Source organism: Oreochromis aureus, linkage group 17 (genome assembly GCF_013358895.1).
Source record: "Oreochromis aureus strain Israel breed Guangdong linkage group 17, ZZ_aureus, whole genome shotgun sequence".
Classification (NCBI taxonomy): Eukaryota; Metazoa; Chordata; class Actinopteri; order Cichliformes; family Cichlidae; genus Oreochromis; species Oreochromis aureus.
Genome location: NC_052958.1, coordinates 1,856,678 through 1,878,260, shown reverse-complemented (window position 1 = coordinate 1,878,260; position 21,583 = coordinate 1,856,678). Strand labels below are relative to the sequence as shown.

The 21,583-nt window shown below is 39.4% G+C and overlaps 1 protein-coding gene across 1 annotated transcript; it reads right to left on the bottom strand.

The window, feature by feature from the left end:
- Nucleotides 1–3,070: 3,070 nt before the first annotated feature.
- On the bottom strand, nucleotides 3,071–20,133 carry ptprc (protein tyrosine phosphatase receptor type C). Its single transcript, XM_039601322.1, is given in 31 exon segments — nucleotides 3,071–4,103; nucleotides 4,639–4,774; nucleotides 5,610–5,770; nucleotides 5,877–5,993; nucleotides 6,075–6,209; nucleotides 6,370–6,509; nucleotides 6,598–6,688; nucleotides 7,011–7,160; nucleotides 8,023–8,158; nucleotides 8,450–8,607; nucleotides 8,725–8,850; nucleotides 9,017–9,114; nucleotides 9,197–9,233; nucleotides 9,429–9,505; nucleotides 9,593–9,683; nucleotides 9,832–9,941; nucleotides 11,194–11,231; nucleotides 11,431–11,539; nucleotides 11,661–11,721; nucleotides 11,834–12,054; nucleotides 12,861–13,010; nucleotides 13,125–13,259; nucleotides 13,400–13,528; nucleotides 13,619–13,858; nucleotides 13,955–14,221; nucleotides 14,451–14,468; nucleotides 14,676–14,825; nucleotides 14,972–15,054; nucleotides 15,057–15,279; nucleotides 16,726–16,740; nucleotides 19,844–20,133. Coding segments are annotated over 31 exon segments (3,990 nt in total). The 5' UTR covers nucleotides 19,908–20,133; the 3' UTR covers nucleotides 3,071–3,779.
- Between the last annotated feature and the right edge of the window lie 1,450 nt (nucleotides 20,134–21,583).

Genomic DNA, 21,583 nt, shown 5'->3' with positions numbered 1-21,583 from the left:
CTCTCTCTCTCTTTCTTTCGCTCGCCCGCTTTCCGTCGCGGGTGTCACTCCTAAAAACTTCCCCTTCTCCCTAAACAACCAAATGTCACATGTTGCCTTATCATTTTTTTGATTGGCTGACATGGTAAACTCTAACACCAATAGGGAAGGGGTGTTTTTCTTTTTCACTCGCAAGTGGAGAGCGTATGCTAGGCTGTCTGTAGAAAACGCCGTTTTTGTCTAGCATCCCTGTTGAGAATAACCTTTGCAAATAAACAACAGCTAATAATATAAGATCCAAGTATTTTATTTGATGTATTGACATAAATGACAGAAGAAAAAGGCCATGTATAGCAGGACTACTCAATTACACACTAAGGTGGGCCAGATTTTCGAACCAAAAAAAAAAAATTTCCCAGGCTCAGACATGCAAAAGTTAAACACGACCATACACTAATTGCAAATTAAACACAGTGATTTTGAATTGTGATGTGATGGTAAAATAAATATTTGTCAGTCTAAACTGGGTTAAATCTACGGGGTTAATGATGGGAGGAGACGGAGAGACTGAGTACAGCTACAGAACCCACTTTCTGAAACGGACCCTGCTCACCATTCACCGACAATTCTGAGCTAACAAGTTGCATGTTATTCTTGGATGCGCTTGCAGGACCGGATTTAAAATAGCATGACAAACATATCATACCTGTTAAAGCCAAACAGTATCATCAACGTAGCCGAAGAACATTTGCTAATAAGATGAAGTTAGCTAAGTCAGCTATTTCATCGTAAAAAAAAAAAAAAAAAAAAAAGCACCACCTACCGTTCTTTATGCAACTTCAAATGTCGGACAAAGTTGGAAGTTGTTCCATCTCCGTCTGTGATTCTCTTCTTGCATGTTTTGCATATTGCATTTCGTTTTTGTTGACTACTTGTAGTTTATGTACCCGAAAGAAATTACTCTTGGAAGCATTTTTGGCTCGAGCGTTTTTGTTCTTGTTTTTTCAAATCTGGTTAATTTGATTGGCTGTGCTACAGCCCACGCTCACATACATACGGAGTGTGGTAAGAATGAATGAATGAATGAATAAAGTGAATTAATGGTCCGCACTTTTTATATAATATGTATGTTAAATTTTAGATTTGGGTAAAATATCAAGTCTTTTCAAGTAAACAGGTTCAAGTCCAATTCAAGTCCCAAGTCACTGGTGTAAAAGTCCAAGTCAAGTCACAAGTCTTACAGCCTTTTTTCAAGTCAAGTCTAAAGTCATAAAATTAATGACTCGAGTCTGACTCGAGTCCAAGTCATGTGACTCGAGTCCACACCTCTGCTGAGTCCTACATTTACAAGAACAACATAATTGCATGTATGCAGTGAGGTGTTAATGCAGCAGGAAACAAAGCATGTCGAGCACTGCAACAGAGAATGTGTCCAAGCTGAACACCACAAAGTATTTGTAGACATTGTTGATTTTGTAATGCAGCTACGTGTCAGTGCTGTAGCACCTCTGAGATTTAATTCCTCACTAAAACTGACTGAGAGTCACTGACAAACAGCTTCTACACGTCCGTTATTACACTGTGTGGTGTTATTGTGTCTGCTGAACGCACACAAAAGAGTTTAGTTTGGAAACGTGTTACTGTCCAGTGCACTGACTGTAATAATGTAACGTTTGAGTCCTTCATAGTTTAATGTGGACATCTGTGTCTCCACAGTGTAGACAGTCAACACTACGATGCTGTTAAATCCTCTGTGACTGTAAAGGTTTAGTTAGTTTGTGTATTTAAATTCTGACATTTGCTGTGTTCACAAACCCTCAAAGCCTCAGTCAGCTGTACAGGACAGTGTGTGGCACAGATCTCACCGTTTTCTTTCTTTTCAAATATATTAGATTTTTTAAATTCGTAGGACAGACTTTTTATACATTTGACTTCAGGTTGGGATGAATGTTTTTGAGACTCAAAGCAGGAAATTTTGCTTTTGATTGTCCTAAATAGAAGGAAACTGTCTGTTTTGTATCTTGTGTGTCTTACATTTTGTAACTGTTGGCCTTTGACAATGAAAAACGTGATAAATTATTTACATGATCACAGTAAATGTGAATTTTCAAAAGAATAAAAGATAAATCTTCTGTTTTTTTCTACATTTCGAGCAGCTGCCATTTTAATTAAAAAATAATCAGAAACAACCTTCTTTACAGTCATATTGTTGCACATAAACTTGCATAGAAGCTGTCCAACCACAGCGTATTAGCACTGGGATTCACAACCCCCCCCCCACACACACACACGTCCTCGAGGATTAAAGTGCTGACATCCGGGCGAGTATTCAGAAAGCTTCCAAAGGTACAAACAATAATTGAATCTGTAGAATTTGATATTTCTCAGATGTTCCCTTCAAAGTTGAGACTAAATCTCGATAAAACAAAAGTAAAGACATAAAAACTGCTCCTGCTTCTAAGATGAGACTGAAAGAAGGACTTAAGAGAATCTTAAACACAGAGGAAACAGAATATTTGTAGTTCATATTATTCACTTAAATCATAATTATCAACCTAAACAAAGGAAGATCCAACCATCACCAAAGCACAGGTCATGCAAGACAGCCAATAAAACAAGCCCAGCGGTTCTCACAGCGACACATTAAATAAATGTAAGCAAACTATAAATGTTAACAGTGAGCAAAGTTTCTAATAATTTAAGGCAGAATGAATAACACCCAGTTTATTGAAATGAGATATTTCTATTTATGTCTTTTAAAGAGCTTCAATTATATGACTGAGTCTATTTTTTTGCACTGTCAGTTTTCTAATTTGTTTTTTTCCCATCTTTTGAAACAATCACACACTTTAACACACTTAGCGACGACTTTTGATGAAGCTCAAGGTTTTGGTTTCTTGCTCAGAGCCGCCCTGAGAAGTTTTCTGATTCATACCAAAGCTGAGACGTGTTGTGCTCTCCCTGCCTGATCAACACAATCAGCCCTGACACTAATATGAAGAACAAAGACACGTGTATGATTTAAACCTCCTGAAAACTTGAGCTTGTTTTCAGATCTCGCACATTTTTCTATTCAAGGAAAGATCCAGAGTAAAATGGTCATCAGGTAAATTTATTGCAAAGGAAAAAGAAAATCGTTGACCTCGTCTGCTCCACGAGTACGTTACTGGTGTGGCCTAAAGAAACTCAAACCGGCACAACCAAAAAATGTTGATTCAAATGTTGCTCCAACTTCATTAGTGGGAGAAATATACAACAAATACTTCAAACCTTTCAGTGTTCCTGCGGTAAGAAGCTGAGTGAGTAACATACTTATCTTTTAAAGATATGCTTAACAAAGCCGATGACAGTGAGCAAATAAAAATCACATAAATACAACTTTAAGTGTAATAAAAAACAAAAAACACTGACTTTAACTAAATGATTCAAAAATACTTGTCACTATGTACCAATGAGGAAAACAGAAGATGAACTAAATCAACAGAAGACAAAACAACAACTGGTCTACTGTATGTTTCAGATTTAGTTGTTAGATGCCTTTAAGTATCCAGTAAATCCAGAGTCTAGTTTGATGACAGCTGTGCTGGTAAACTTTGTGAAAAGACAGAAATTATATTTGCATTCAGAAACATTTATAACTTAATTTAAATCAAACATTTTGGAAACTGACATGAGACATTTGGTCAAATTCTTCCACAAATCCAAAAGCTTTACAATGTTTATACATTCATAAGGTAATTTAAAAAAGCAACAACTGAAGCGCTTATTTCCATCAGTGGACACAGTCACGGCCGTCACCCTCACACCTCCACCGTGACAGTGGGACCGTTGCTGGTGTCATCCAGCGGCGTGGTCTCCGTGGGTGGGGCCTCTTTCTCCGCCTCCTCTTTCTTCTCTTCTTTGTCTCCGTCAGACACCAGAGGAGTGCTCTCTGCTGCCGCCTGCTGGTCATTGCTGGTAGTGCTGGCTGGCTCCTCAGCCTTGACTTCGTCTTTCTGCTCGGCCGCTTTCGTCTCGTTGACGATCTGCACCGAGTCGGCCGCGGAGGCCTGCACCGGTTTCACTTCCCCGTTTTGAACGGGGAACACAGCCTCCACGGCATCATATATAAACTGGTATTGCTCCTGTTAGAAACAGAGGAAACAAATATTGTTTCAGTGTGTTTCTTGTTAGAGTTAATCTTGCTTTGTAGACAGTCTTACACACTTCCCTAAATAACCAGCAAGAAGAATCGCACGAACACAACACAAACACTGAACCGATACTACTAAACTCTGTGTGGACAAGCACGGATATCACAGGTGCTTCATATCAGACTGCTACTGTCGCCAAAAACTAGTCATTACAGTTTCCAGCCGCTGTAAAAGCTCACATAAGCCTGAACACACAGCTGAAAACAGGCAAAATGCAACAATTACTCATATTTACTTAATTTATAGTAAGAGTGGGGAGAAAACAAATGGGCGTGGTCTTCTCATGGATTTGTTATCAAATAAAAGGCATAAATCATCTTTAGACTTGAGCTTACTTTTGATTTTAAAACAGTAATATAAAATACTGCATCTCATAGTGAGCTAGAACAGGGAACTGGTGATGTGCAATGCTGATCTCTGGTTATAAACAGCGCTTAGTGTGAACGATTGGGTTCCTCTTTCTCACCAGGCTGGAGACCATGCGCTGTCTCTCTTTGCGCAGCGTTTTGACCACTTGGAAAACATCCACCAGCTTCTCGCTCTCAGCGTTGTCCAGCACGTTCCACAGGGCGCAGAAAACCCCCGAGCGGGACGAGCCGTCACTGAGGAGCACAAAACACCACAAGTTACAAACAGGAACCAGTTTCCTGATCAGTTTATTAATTTATACATATCCATTTATGTGTTAGACAGCTGTGAGCCTGTGAAGGACATCACACGAAAAAGAAAAAGTTTGAAAGTGAATCTGTTGTTATAGGAAATAAAAATATAACTAATTAAACATTAAACAAGGATTTAAAATTTCCTTAAAAGAATAAATGATGCTGGGTTAAATCCATGGGAATAATCAACTATTCCTGATCAGCTGAGCTTTATTGTCTCTCACACTAACATAGATGCATTTTACTGTGTACACTCAGTAATCACACTTTCTGTAAGGTGGCTTTAGAGAGTGCAGTTGGGAGTATTCGCACTATTTTTATAACATATTCACGCCCCAAAGGAAATCAAATGCATCGTTTCCTTGAAATGAGGTGAGGCTGCAAACCAGGGTGAGCTCATTTTCATCAAGATCTTTATCTAAAATTTGCAACGTAAATGATTGCTGCATTCATTGTTTTCATGCATGTTCTGTCAACTTTAAGGCATGCACTAAAACATGTAGCAGCATCTGTATATGCGCAGAAATGCAGCTACGTAGCTGATCTCTGTTTAAAAAGGCATCCTGCTGTTTATCTTTTACTGAGCTCTTTATTTAAAAACACTCATCAGAGGGAACACTAGAGTCCACCCTGAAACCCGGTGAGATGGAGAAGTCGGCTGTTGCGACACATTTTGCTGATCTGAAAGCTGTGAACGATGACTCATCCTCGCTGCGTGCTGTCCCGTTCAGATCTCATCACTGAACAGACGACATGTTTCCCGTGTGTTTCTTACTCGCAGTGGACCACTATGGGATTGTTCCTCTGTGATTTGCTGGTGCCGCAGTTTTGCTTGATGTCCTTGATCATGTCTGTGAGGTCTTGAGGTTTCTCTGGCACCTCTTTGTTCGTCCACTTCAGGAACTGGAAATGGTTTATCTCCCGTCTGTCTTTCCTCTGTGGATAGAAGAGGACGAGTAGAGCACAGCTGGGTTAAAAATGTCCGGTCTCATCAGCGGGCGATGCTCGGTTACAGAGGCAGAGTAGGTGGCTGCTGTGTTACCTTGGCGTGGCGGATCTGCATGGTGCGTCTGATGAAATTTGGCGAGTTGTCTGTGCTCGTCACCTCCACCTCAATCTCCCCAAAACTCTTCTTCTCTTTGTCCCAGTAAATACAGTCCTGTTGAGCAGAAGAAAACAAGCATATTTACCACATGTACATTTAATGTGTATCACTATAAGCTTATTATATTGTATGTACCGTGTCTCCTTCACTGCTGTCTGAAAGCATGACAACAGTATAAACTTTCTTCTGGTGAATCATCGACCAGAAGTCGCCCATGGTGTCTGCCAGTGGGGTCTGCGCCACTATGAAGGCACGGCAGCCCCAGTATCCCTGTGTGGGAGACAAACACATCGAGTCCAAACGAAGAAGATGAGACACGTTTCGGTGCAACAGGAAAGACGTGACAGGAAGCAGTTTGTCACAGTTTAACATCAGCTGGTATTTTTAGCAGTTTATATAGAAACGGGTTCATAAATTGGCTGCACGTTACCGTGATGTGCGAGGCGTTGATGTATTGAGTGGAGTCTTCATCCTCTTCATCTGAAGAATCTTCCTCCTCCTCATCCTCGTCAGGGTCACTGTCCTGACTTCGTCCTTCATCCAGCTTCAGGAACACTCGGTTGAAGTCATCTGCAGGTTTCATATGAAAGAAGTGGAACTGAGCAGATGTAATCTTACATGTGAGCGCACGTGTGCATGCAAAGACGTGTAAACTCACAGGGGATGACCGACGAAGTACGATTCTTCTGCTTGTTTTCTTCGGTCACTCCTGTGTTGAACGTCCTCCAGTTTTTAAAGGTGGGGAGTCTCTGCAAGGTCATTTTTTCTTTTTAATATTAAAACTTTGCTTCCATCCAATCCATCGTGCAGGATGTGATGGAAAAGAGGACGATAGGCACACATGATGATATTTTTATATTTAAGACGTTTGTGCTACATCTGATAAATGTTTTAAGGTCATTTACATGATTCTGTCAGAGCTTTCTCAGACACTCTTCACGTGATTTCTCTGCAGTTTGGTAAGAACCTGTGACTCACTCAGCGACTTAAACATGATCGAAGCTGCACTTTCAGTCCCTCGCACTGCTCTTCTGTAGTTTACAGCTATAAAAGTGATAAAATACTGCGTACCTCAAACTCCTCCTCCATGAGCGTGGGCTCGTTGTCTAAGTTTTTCTCTTTGAGCGTGTTCATTGCGCTGTGCAGCTCAGACAGGCTGATCTCTGTCTCTCCAAACTGGTTGTGCTCCAGCAGGGCCTGGTGAATCAGGATGTACTGGGCCTGTGTGCACACAAATGCACTCATGTTAATACACAAGAGACAAACCTCGAATGTGCCACATGTTTATATCTCATTTACCCTCAATTATTGGTTTAATACAGGATGTTAAAAAAGTTAAGCTTTGTTTATATGTCGTGTAGTCAATGTATGTACATCTAACTGATTGTGAGGATGAATATGAAACAACACACATAACATACATTTTTAGCTATTATAGTGATTTCTTTACACAGTAGCTGAACATAAAGGTGAATAAGTCTGAAATATGAACATGCAGAATAAAGAACAGGACTACATGTACACACAGAGGGCTGATTGACACAGAGCTGCACAGAGTCAGATGTAGGTGAAGAAAAAGAGGGCGGGGCCACAAAGAGGCGAAACAACAACAAAAAAAACACAGGAAGCAAAACCGGAACAAGACAGGTGATAATAAAACCAAGGTAGACAGGAAATGACAGAAAGAGTACGGTGTACATGTTCAAAATACAACTTTTTATAAATCGAACATTTTTAAAAATATATAAAAATATATATAATATATACAATTGTACATATATAAGTTTAGCTGATTTAACTAATTGTTCATCTTTGTCATATATCTATCCATCCATCTGTTATTCTGTCTGTAGATGCAGATATAGATAAGGAGATTTACTTTCTGTGTTTCCTGAGAATTGGCATCAAATTCATTGTATTTACATTTATTCTTCTATTTGACACACACACACACACACACACACACACACACACACACACACACACACACACACACACACACACACACACACACACACACACAAATATAGTAAAGTGTCTAAGTGTCTACATTGTCTCTATATTGTCTATACTGATATTTTACCTCGACTTGGACCATGAGGCATCTCTGTCTGCGGAGTCTGACCACGTAACCGTAGATGTCCACTCTGCCTTCTGCCTCCAGACCTTCCATCATGGCATCGATGCCAATGTAGGTTCCTGTCCTGCCGACTCCCGCACTGCACGAGAAAGAAGTATCACCTATGAGTGTGGTTGTCTTATTTAACGTGTGTCTGATGTACAATGACGTACTTTAGATTAATCTCAATTAACAGCTCTGGTTTAATCTGAATTAAACTATGAGGCGGGGATCTGAAGAAGTAGGTGTGGCTACAAATAGACATTCATCCAGTCAGACTTTGCTTGTTTTCAGCCTACAAATGTACTGACATGGCTGATGGAACAAAGTGAAATGGCTCCTAAACAAACACTTTAACCTGAGCCGAGCGTGGAGTGTGACCTCTTCATACCTGCAGTGAACAACGATCGGCCCACTGAAGAAATTCTTGAAGGCGTTGACGCGCCGCCTCAGTTTCAGGAGGAGGTGTGGCTCCCCGGGGACTCCGTGGTCGGGCCAACTCATGAACTGGATGTGGGTCACCTCCCTCTCTGAGTTCTTCTCTCTCTTCTGCAGGTGTGTTTATTTAAATGAAAATGCATGCTGAGCAACACTTCTACACAGATATGATTACAGACATTAAACACTTTTACAGTTTTGTCTGTTCAACATGTGACGGAGGCTCACGTTTGTCAGGCTGAGACGGCGGATGGTGTAATCTGGGTAGTGGTCCTCTGAGTTCAGCTTCACAATAAACTCCTCGTAGAGCTCAGTCTCTCGGTCAGGAGACGGCCAGTACTGAGCACACTTGACCTGTGAAATGATGAGAGAGGAGAGAAGCTGACTGTCACTCAGTGAGGAAGGAGAACGGAGCAAACAATACGAAGGTTTAAGATTTAAGCAAATCTGATAAAGAAGATTTTCAAAGAAAGGATATTTCTCTGTGACTCATTTTAAGAAAGTTTAAACATGATCTTACCCTGTTTCCCTCCTCACATCGTGTTACCATGACGATGATTGAGGACTGTTGTTCCCAGATCATCCTCCAGAAGTCATTTATAGTTTCTTCCTTTGGTCCTGCAGCAAACACAGCTTATAAGAACCACACAACACACAGTCATTCAGTGCTGCTGTGTGAAGAACGGGAGCGTGACTTTACCTTGAGCTGCGATGTACTTTTTGGACTCTTTGAATCCCTGCAGGAAGAACAGGAGTCATATTTGACTGTTTTATCAAACAGATGTCATGAACTTTATGTGAGTAATAACTCAAAAGCTTTGATGTGATTTGATATATAGAATATTTTTAAATTTGTATGAAGTTTAATAATGATGTGATTCTGTTAACTGCAGCAGCAGCAAAGACAGAACAAGCTGAACATTTTTACGTACGTCAATGAAGCTGGCGTTGATGTAGTCGCATCCTGGCTCCCCATTTCCTGTGGTTAGCTGCACACGGTTATAATCATCTAGTTCAAGACAAAAAATAAAATAAAATAAATGATGACAGTCTTTACAGTTACTCTCAGTAACTTTAATAACATTCATCAGCTCACAGGGCAAAATGTCCACGTAGCGGTTCTTGACAGAATTGCAGGACTTCTTGGCCTCTTTCACCGTGTATCTTGAGAAAATTCTGGGGATGCTCTGCAAGTAAATATAGACTGTGTTATTTACAGAAAATACTCAGCACCCATTCACACCATTTCATCTCTGTACTACCCAAGACCAACAAGCCTTTGTGTTTTGAAACTGACGCCTTGACATCCTCCCATAAGCCGATAAATGAATTTACCTGAAACTCAGCCAGGAAAAGTCTCCCCTCATCAGCGAGCTTCCTCTTGTAGGTTTCCAGCAGGACCTCTGCTGCGATGGGCTCAACAAGCAACAGGTTTTCTTCATCATCTACAACAAGCAGTCAGCAAAGGAGAGATTATTACAAATACACATACTTTTACCCGACCACTGATTGTTATGCATATGTGTTTCACACAATATTAACAAGCAAATCTCAAGGAAACAGCTTTAGTTATTTCATGTGCCTCTTGTTGTGATCATGGATCTTACATATGAGTGACTTTAGCCATATTCTTCCTATGGCTATGCCTGGCCTATGCAACAACCTTGTGTTGATCTTTACCTCTTGGTGCTGCTCATCTGTACTGTATGGACAACATCATTCAAACAGGGAATTTCATTACCAAAAAAAAGGAAGGTATTTTACATTGCTATGCTTCTGTCTCTGTTATCGTCTTCATCCTAAATGTAACATCTTCCCTTTAACTCAGCAGACATGGTTGAGATACAGGCTCCTTGTGTCAGGGTCCTGGGTCTCCTGACCCAGCGTTTTCAGTTCTTTGTGATTTTTGTATTATGTCAGGTTCAGTTGTCATTTATTCTACGGTTCCTAGGTTTTGATCCTCTGCACCTCATGGTTCTCTGCGCCCTCTGTTCTGTGTTTAGTCTCCCCCCTGTGTTGTTGCCTTCTGGGTCTCCCTCTATGTGACTGTCTATATAGTGATGTGAGTTATTGTGCTTTGTGTTACGTGTTTTCCTCTTCCCTTCGTGTATTTCTTCATGTTCTCTCCCTCTCTCTCTCTCTCCAGGCTGTCTCTGTGTACTTCCTGTGTTATGTTTAACCTCCTAAGAGCAAAATTGAGTATTTTGGTGTAATTGTCCTCAGCTGTGTTCCCTGTGTGCTTCCACTTCCCTCATTACCTTCTGCGTATTTATGTCAGAGTCTCCCTCTGTTCCATGTCACGTCATCCCTCATAGCTGTGTGTGATTACCCCTGTGTCTCCTTGTGCATATTATAATTAGTTTTCCCAGTTTAGTTTCATATTGTTGTATCGCCTGTTCCCAGCAATAAAGCTGTGCTTTTGAGTTTAATTTCTGTTCCTGTGAGTTTGCGTTTGGGTCCAATTCCTGCCTGCACACAGCCGAAACATGACACCTAGAGGTTTTATTGAGCCCTGCTATTGTTTATAAACGTGCTTTATAAACAGTGTGGAACATCAGCACATTAAATATCCTTTAATTATTATCAGTATGTGAACAGAGGGACTGCGGTATCTCGTTGCAAAGAAACAGTGTGAATGTAAAGGCTGTAGTAAATGCAATGAAAAAAATAAAATGACAATAAAAAAGCTCAACTCACTTGTTGTTGAAATAAGATGAATATTTTCACCCGAGTCCCTGAAAAGAAGTTAGGAAAGACAAAGATTTTGAGTCATATTTAGCACTAGAGAGTCTACATAAATAGTGTGATAACATTATAAAATCTAAATCAAAAGGCAACATGAATGTCTGCAATTTATATAAAAATATGTGTAAACTACAACAAAGAGGGCTGATTTGAGTAAAACTAAATGATCAAAAGCAGAAGTTTCCTTACTGGTGCTTTCTGCGTTTTAAAATGTAGATCTTATAGATGACAAAAAGCAGAGCCACAGACGTGAGGATGATGAGGAAGACCAGAAACCCAATAACAGCTTTGTCGTTGTCTGTGAAATAATATTAAAAATTACATTTATGTGAAGATAAAAATTATAGAAATATGTGTGTTTAAAATGAGACAAAGCATTTATGTCATTAAACTGTATCATGAATGAAAACAGGACGTACAGAAAGTGCTGATTTGGTTTATTTCAGGGTCACTCTCATAGTGTCCGTTGTGAGCCGTCACCTTTAAAGACAAAATGTCAGTTCACTGTGAATTACAACATTCAGGAGTCTAAAATAATATTTATAAGTATAATAATTTATTTATTAAACCAAAAATGATGGATTTAACAAACCTTCACTTTGTAGGTCGTAGAGTAGCTCAGATCTTTGAATTCAACTTCACATTTTGTACAACTCTGCGTCCCCTTCTTTCTCACTTCCTTATCATCAGCTGTTTTTAGTTGTATTATGTATTTTTCCTCAGGTCCGTTGAATGTAGAGGGTCTGTGCCAGCTCACTTTGATCGTATTATGATCGTGAACATGTAATTTCAGCTGAGTGACTGCAGCAGGTGCTGTAGGAGAAATTTAAAGGAAGCCATATTTAAAGTAAGACTGACAGACCTGCAGCCCTTTGCTGTGTGTCCTTCCTGTTTATCTTCACTGCTCAAATATCCAGTGAGAAATAAATTCTAACATTATGTAATAAAAATGTTTGATTACTTACTTCCAACCTCAGTTTTCACATCAACTTCACCCCAGTGGAAACTTGAATCTCGTTGTATTTGGCTCCGACTCTACATTTATAATCAGTGTATGGATTTAATCCAGTAACAACACACGTTCCTCCATCAGGACTTGTGGCTGTAATTGTAACATAATTTCCATGAACCTTGTGAAGTGTTTAGAGATTTAAATCAACATCATCATGTTAAGAAACTTTAAATGACAAATGTCAGGTTAAAGTTTCACAAACATACATCAGCTGGTAGTTCTGTCTGTCAGCTGATCCATAAACTGGCAAAACCCTGTTTCACTTACAGTCTGTGTTCCTGCTGACATAAAGCACTGATGCTACAAGCTTCTCATAGAAACTACGTACATGTTAGAAACCAACAGACTGAGAAACTGTTTATGTTGCTTTTATAAAGACAATTAAATTTCAAACATCAGATTTTACCTTCAAACAGCTCAAAGCTTCTCATCATTTCTTCTGTGTGAAACTCGACTCTGATGTTTCAGTGTTTATTCTGTTTTATATTTGCTATTTATTTTAATAACTGTGTATGTATTTATTCACACCCAGTCAGAGGTTTGGTTTTTCACTTACAGTCAAACATCATGAACATGAACACATAAGTAGAGAAGTCGTCTCACTCACCTGGTTTTGGACTGTGTTTCTGACAACTGCAGTCATAAGAAAGCTTATGAAAGTTGGGAAGCTCCTGTTGACAGTTCTTACTGGTTGTTGTCCAGCTGAACTCAATGGAAGTACTGGTTGAATCATTCTTTGTGTAGGTTATTGTAAGATCTGTTGGAACAAAGTAAACATCAGTAACAGTGAATGAAGTTTCCTTTGCTTCACTCTAAACTGTGTGAGAATAAAAGCTTTTATTTCGCTGAGCTAAAGGAAATATAAACTCACCACAAACAACCCTGACTTGGACAGATGGAGTCGTCTTATTTATGCTGGTGTTGTTCTGTAAGATCAGACCAGTACAGTTGTAGTCTGTGAACGGCTCCAGCTCAGACAGTTTCACAACATCAGGGTTGTGTTTTTCTGAGGAGACACAAAGATGACATCATTGTTGTTCCTCAGTGTGTGAACATTCATCCTTTGGGTTTAGATTCAAATGTGAACACATTCAAAGAAATAAATCCGAACAGACTCACAGAGAGCACAAAGCTCGTGTCTCTAACTCGTAAGGTTTGCACTTACCTGAACAGGTGTAACTAACTGAGAGGTTTTACACTTTGGTAATGTTGTGGTTATTTCTGCAGGAAGTCCAGTGGGTTCAATCTGCTGTATTTCACTGGGATTTAAGAAATCTGTGGAAAAAATGAATGATCACAAACATGATTAAATCAGGTGTGAATGTTTGAATCTGAGAGCAGACGTGGACTGCGTCGCGTGCGTACCAACACTGATGCTTTTGGTGAAGCTAAAGGAAGAATTCACACAGCTTCCTGAAGTAAAGGTTACGTTCAAATCTGAGCAAATGTCCTCGTTAGCAGGTCTGACACAGACTGTTTGACTGTCATTTCTACACTGTTTAACTAAATGTTTATTTGGTGTTGATATTGAAGAGCTGATGTCCCAGTCACTTCCATAACAAACATATCCAGGGATGCAGCTGGTTTCTTTAACGTCTCCTTTACCTAAATTAAACAAATGTGTCAGTTTATAAAAGATTAGTTTGTTAAGTTAAAAGAAGATGGATGTAAATCATAAATATATGAATTAATTGTACTCACTCATTGGATCTGTTCTAAATTTATTTTCCGTAGAGTTACAGAATATTTCATTTCCAGCATCATTAATAAATGAAACACTAAGACTGTAATCAGTGCACGGCTTCAGGTGTCCAGTTTTCCCCACTGGGATTTGCTTTAAGTGATCAGTTTGGATTTTCTTTCCAGTCTGTGGTCGTCCTTCTTCAAAAACAGTCAGTGTGTAGTTACGAGAGGGTTTTATTTCAATCTGCACACCAGAGATGTTGTTGTATGTGACGGTGTAAGAACCTGCAAAATATATTTGTCAGTAAGAATCAGTCAGTTACACTTTTGATCTCAGATAGTTTCTTAATTCTGATGTTGACTGTGATCAACATCATGGTGAAGATGAAAATACATTTTCTATCAGTGTAAAAAATGCTTTCATTGTAATTCAGAATAGATTTAGAGAGAAATGCTGAGCACCAACAGTGTTTGAAAACATTCAATACAACTGATCTTTTAAACTGATACTCACAGTTTTGAGGCTGAGAGGCTGAGAGGACACATTTCAATGAGATCAGAAAAGAAGAAAACAAATCATTAGTATATGATTATAATTATGCAATGAAAGTATCAGAATACCTCAAAGCACCTTACAGCTACTGGTACCTCAGAGGTGTTGGTGATCTCTGTCTGTACACTATATGTGGATTCAACAATCTTATCACAGTCTTGTATGATAAAAACAGAAACGTCCAACCTTTGGTTGTAGCTGTCACTGTGGTGCTGGGCGGAGTGCCTGGAGGTGAGGTCTGGGTGGGAGAGCTGTTTGCCTGAGAGGCTGGTTGGATGCTGGATGTATTGGATGTGGGTGAGATCTCTTTCGAGGTGATTGGAGGAGGAGTGCTTGCTGTTGGAGAGCATGCTTGGAGTCAGCTTTAGGCAGAAAAACCTAACTGCCAGCAGTCTTACCTTATATGGTGTTTAACATTTTGGGACTTTGACTTGTAAAAATAATAACTAATGCAAAACTCAAGCTGAGGCTGAATACATTACCAGATTTAGTAGTTGAAGTGGATTCTTGAAATGAAGAATTTAATTGAGAGGAGGAGTTATTTGTCAAACTAACTGAAGAATTGGGGTAGTTGGAATGACTTTGATTGTGGCAGTAGGTGCTGTGGAAGCAGGTGCTGTGGAAGCAGGTGCTGTGGAAGTAGATGCTGTGACCGTGGAAGGATTCACAGTGAGTGGAGGTGAGGAGGAGACTGACTGGTTTATTACGGGATTTGCACTCGTGCTTGGAGGTGAGGTGGCGACCGGCGTGTCTGTTACAGGACTTGTGGTCGTGCTTGGAGGTGAGGAGGCTGAAACATTTTCAATCCCAGAAAAAGAAGTAAGTATGACATCATAATGGTATTTTCATCAGCTGTGAAACGTGCTTCATGTACAGTTTTCCCTCCTCTCAGTATAAATATGCCACTTTTATATCTTTCCCTCATTTACATCTACACATGTTTTCATGTTTGGCTAAAGGTGGATTTAATGTCACTGGTATGTGAATATAATCCTATCAATAACTTAATGCTTTAGATAAATATAGTACTATCTTCTGTTGTACAGGTTGGACAATCATTGACTTACAAGTTACAATGATGGATAGACTTGCGTGTGCACGACTCTAACCCTTGGAAAATTGATCTAAATCTCATCAGTGCTTTGGACTCTATGAGACACAATAAACCCCAAACATGACAGTAACGACTAGAGCTACACACCAGCAGTCCCCAACCTTTTTCCACCATGGACGGTTTAATGTCAGACAATATTTTCACAGACCGGCCTTTAAGGTGTGCGGATAAATAGAACAAAATAAAATGATACAACCGAGACAAAAACTGTGGTATTTTGTAAATATAATAATTAACGTGAATTCACTGTGTAACTGTGTAACTTTATTAGCCTCTCTGCCCCTTAATGCTCCCTGGTCACTATGGGAAAAGACCCAGGAAACTGAGTTAACGCTAAAAACCCTGAAAACCATAAATTTCACACCGAGCCTCAACTCTCGCAGCCCGGTACCAAACGACTCGGGCCACAGACCGACTGGGAACCGCTGGTATACAGCATGTTAATTTGCTTTCAATCAGCTTCACAGAGGGTAAAAATGATTTGAAAATACTTGATCACATATATGTGATTACCCATTTATGGAAAATTATCTGTGCAAAACAGCAACTATATGAAAATAAGGATTTCATCTTTTCACAGTAAACTTACAATTAAATGAACACAAATAACAATACATTTTACACATTTTGCAAAAACATAACTATTTTTTTGTTTTTGGTGATTGCATTTAAATTGCTGACACAGATAACCCAGATGGAAGCCTCTGTTCATGAATTTAAGTAACAAGACATATTTCTGTCATTTCATAATAAGTGTTTGAGGACGGTGTATATATCTATAAAGAGAAGAGATCATGTAAACAGTAGGAGGCTGAGGGAGATGCATGCTACATCATGAAGCACAGCAGGGGACAACTGCAATTAAACAAGTCTGAAAACGACACAATAAGAAGTAAATTATATAAACTATTTAACATCATAAATATATTGGAACTCATGTTTGGTGCCATCTGGAATTATTAGAGAAAAGAATGTCAGAATTAGTGTTTTGGTCATGAAAACATTGACTGTGTATGCAGGAAAACACAAACAATGAGTGATTCCCAAATATTTGTAATGATGACTACGTGATGTGAACAACTATAGAGATTCAATAACATGATAAAGTATAATCACACTCACTTGTGGGGACTTGAGCTGTAATTAAAAGAGAAAAAAAGTGTAAATCACTTTGATTGTGATTAAATCATTTATTGTACATGCAGGAAAAAGAAAAGAAAACACATAAACAACCAGTGATTACTAAATATTTTCACACATCCATCTGTTGAACACAACAGGATAAACTTTGTTACCCAGCACTGTGGATGAGGTATCGCTGCTGTGTAACCTGGTTGCTATGACACTGTGACAAAGAGCCACAGATGCTATATCAGAAAGCAAACCGCAGCTTCCTGCCTGCACTCAAACCTAAAACCACCCCATACTTACAAAACTGGTTTCGGTTTGGCCGTGTCACTGAACCAGACACAACCAAAAATACATTTTTAACCAAAGTGTTTCAATAAATATGGTTTCAAATAATATTTGTCAGGTATGAAGTTCTCTTTTGTTCTTTGTTTGAATTTCTTTTCACTTCCAAAATCAGTATTTTCGATATTACAAAGAATTAAAAAATAAAAAAATAAATTTGAAACATATCCACAAGTACAGGAGTTAGTTTACTTTGAATGGGTTTATTGATTTTGTCGATTTGTTCTTTATAACAATAGAAATGAGAACTGTATGATTGGGTGATTGGGGACAGTCAAACAATGAGACTCAGGATGTGGTTTGGCGCGTTGTTGTTTCACTCAATCGTGCAGAGATGCAACATGTTTGCAGCGACATTTCAGCGCCTCGCACAAACGCAGCTCATCGATTATTAGTTTGGAGATGACTGCAACAGGTTTAGTGGAAGATCTGAGGGACGTTTTACTGAATCTTTATATATATCATAACTATGTTGTTATGATGTGTTTGAAGCCCAGGAACGTAAAAATTTTAATGACAGTATTATAGTATTATGACAATCATAAATGCAATAATGTGATTATCCCTGAATGCAGTAAAGACACTGACACAGTAACCGGCTCTGCCTCTAATTCATTGATTTTCTCTGTTTTTTCCTCCTTCTCATGTTTTGCATTCACCACAGAGTCCTGCTGTGTGACACTCTCCTCCTCCCAGAAACTTTAAAATCATGCTTAACATTTCTGACCTCACTTCTTCATTTTAGACCCTGTGCTTCCCCTTTTTTTTCTCAAGTCATTTGCTGCGCGGTGCCTCGGTCTGCTCGGCCCGCGCTGCGCTGCCAGGAAATGAAGACGACTCAGAATGGAACACGGAAGTGGTCAAACGTTTTGATCACACAACGCCGTCTTGCTGCTGCTAATGCAAACGGGGCCCAGCTTCTCTCGCCCAGTTTAAGCAAAAGACACGTGAACAGCATTTACTACTGAGCTGACACACACATGTAGTAATTCTTTAAAAGTGATGAAAAAAAGCAGGAAAATATAGAAAAAGATGAAGAAGTTGAGCAGAGTTTTAAACTACTTTTAAATGTGTTTAATATTAAAAGACAATCACACACTGAGAGCATGTGTTTTTATTTTAATCCACATCTTTTTGGGAGATGTCTTTTAACTTTTTAAGAGACTTTCATCTCAGAGAGACATTAGATTAATAATGGCACAATCAAATTTAACTTTATTGATTAAAAGCGTGGATGTTTAGCGGTGTTCTTAACATTTTGTCTGTAACGATTACACGTATAGCTTGCTAAAGATAAATAATAAAAGATAAAATCAAATGTTATTAAAGTGAATTCAGATTCTTTAAACGTAATTAAGTTCATGTAAGTAAATAAAAGTATATCAGTATTTATTAAAGTAAATATTTAAACACAGTTCACAGTGTTATGTGTTTAGTGTTGGATAAAATTTAATGTAAAAATCAGTTAAATTGTAAAACAATGTTTGTTTAATAATAACTGTAAGTTTTCAGTGGAGTTAGAATAATAATATTTCAAGATGAGATTTACTGGATGATGGGCATAAAGTACAGTAATTAAAATGAGATACATCACTAAAGAGAAAAATTTGAAATTTGATTTTTGGATACTTTTATATATTAATTATTTTTTAAATAATGGCTGATCAGTTAAAATCCATATTAATATGACTGAAAGGAAAACAACAACCATGTTTTGGGTGCCTTCACCTTCACACTGGCTGAGTTAGAAACAAACAAGGAACACTGACCCAGACTGAGGGCAAAGACGATGGAGTGAAATAAATGACAGATTTTATTTCAGCTCATCAGCACAGACAGGCTGAAAACAGCAGAGTTATAGATGAATTATGAGTGATGCTAGAGGCAGTGAGGTCAGTGTAACTCAGCGTGCACACACGTGCACACACACACACACACACACACACACACACACGTGCATGCACACACACGTGCACGGACACACACACACACACACACACACACTGAAGTCTTTATCACATACAGCACCCACAGTCACCGAGGTTAAGAAGCAGCTTGCAGGGACACACCCCAGAAAATGTCTCTCCTTTCAGACAGACACAGCCCCCCCACCTCCCCCCACTAACCCACAGTTACACATATACAGGACACAATCACACATTCATACGTGCACGGTATCAAAGCAGAACAGAAACACGACTGCAAAAATTCCCAAAGCACCAAATAAAGGAAAATGTTTTAAAAGCGCCTTCTTCCTATTAACAGCCGCCTTTGATTGAACATAAGAGTTCATTCTTCTGCCAAAGGGCTCAGAAACCTGTCATTTTTTAAGCTTTCACATCACAAGCGTCTGCAGTTCCTGTCTGCTGTTCTTGGGGTTGGAAAGTTTAAGAAACGTGAAGCAGCACAAACGCGGATGCATCTCCAAAGCGTGCTACAGCGTAGCCTCTGCCCTCGGTTTTTATTTAAAAGGTCACATTTTGCTTGATGATGTTTTACAGTTTTCAAAAACTAAAAAAGCTTTTCAGCTGACAGATTCACGTCTCCATCTAACACATGGATAATAATCCTCATACACGATCACAAGCTCAACATCCGACTTCAAACACAGCGAGTTTAGGGGGGAGACTTCATCACCTACATGATTTGCATTTGCAGACGTTTTTTTGTTATTTCTCCTCAGTTTACAGACACAAAGAGACATTTCAAAGTCTTTCTACAATCCTTAAAGAAAGCAGCACCGAGAACACTGCAGATGGTCACTTACAGTAGGCCAAACCGATGATCCCGGCCCAGAACAGCAGGATCTTCAGACCCCAAAGACCTGCCATGTCCAGGAGTCAGGGTGTGTACAGCCACACACCGTGCAGTGAAACCAGCCGGCAGATCGTCGCACGCCAAACCGTATTTCCAACTCTTACCTCAATTCAAAGCTAACATAGAAAAAGCTGTCTTTGTTAAAGCTACATAAGTTCTCTGTCTTATCGGTTGACACAGCTTCCTGGACTTGTTCCCCAAACTCTAAACCTCGCCTTTGGTTTCGAGTCAAGCGAGTGGCAGTGATGTCACACTTAAGAGACTGCCTTTACCTTAACGTCTGCTGACAGGAAGCATCATTTCAACTACGCCACTAAGAACAGGAAGCCTTCGCTCGTCTAATGTTCACTTGAATTTGCTCAAGGGTGAAATCGCTCTGACCTTTGAAAAAGGAGGCTGATAGCTACCAATACGGTCAAGATTTCAGTTTAAGGGTTGCGTCTGACATATTAGGGTTTAGCTCAAATAACATGAAGCACACAAATGGAAGATGAGACTGATGAGAGCACCGTGAAGCCTCCAGGTTAAAGTTTCAGGCCTGAGTAATTTCTGTTTTATTCATGTTAAACTTCAACAAGTTTGCTTGTGAGACGCGAGACACAGAGTTGTGAAACTTCTTAGAGCATCTCGTCTTTTCCACTGACTCCTCCCCTGCAGGCCCACGACTGCTCGTCCGTGCAGTCAAAGCTAACAAGAAGTTAACACTGCAACGTGCAAGAAACCAGAGGCAGTCTTTCCTTTGTTATACTCTGTTCTCTTTTTTCTTCTTCTCTCCTTCTAAAGAGAGAAAACACGCGGCCATTGGCTCCAGAAATGAATTTCTTCATTGCTTCAGTTCATCTCGCATGAACGACATTTATAAGAGGTGTTAGATCTCTTCAAAGTCATTGATCGTGGTGTTTGATCACCACGCTTTGCCTCGGAGCCCAAAAATGCTTTACTTCTGTTTACATACAGAAGAAAATAGGGGATAAAAGAGGAAGGAGAGGAGTCGAAAACTCTCCGGGGAGTGAGACTCACAAACTGGGGGGGTGAGCTGATGTAAAAATGGATGAAACACAGTCAGCTTTTCATGCTCTTATATGAAATAATGCAGGGAACTAAGCGGAGCCTTCTGTGAGCTGAGACGGTCGTACTGAGCTGATAAAACCTTTTGCTTAAACTTACACAGCACACTTTGCATGGCGTGACAAGCTGATATGAATCACACAGTTATATATAGTCTATTTAAAAAAGAGCAGTAGTCATAGTCACATGATCTCCTTGATGTTTTCATTCATTTTGAAGAAGAGAAAGTTTCTTCTTTCTTTCACTCTGAAATATTCTGTGGAAATTAGTTTGAATTTACAAACCCAGCAGAAACATTGTTTCCGACAAAGACATCAGCTTTTTGTAGAAAATCTAAATATGGATTTCCTCCTAGACGAATGAAACACATGCATTTGGCTATTTCCACTTCTCACAGTGCAGATTCTTGTAATCAGGAAGTGACTCTTGAGCAAACAGCCCAATGTTCATGTAATCAAATTGAAGCTGTTGGTACAAATAAAATGTGTTACTGCAAGACTGTACGAGGAGCGCAGTGTTGCTGTTAGTAGCTACACAGATATTTAACCAGTGTAACCGCATGTCATTCATTAGATACACACTGTATTTAGAAATGAAGAACATAATGTAGCACGATGAAACC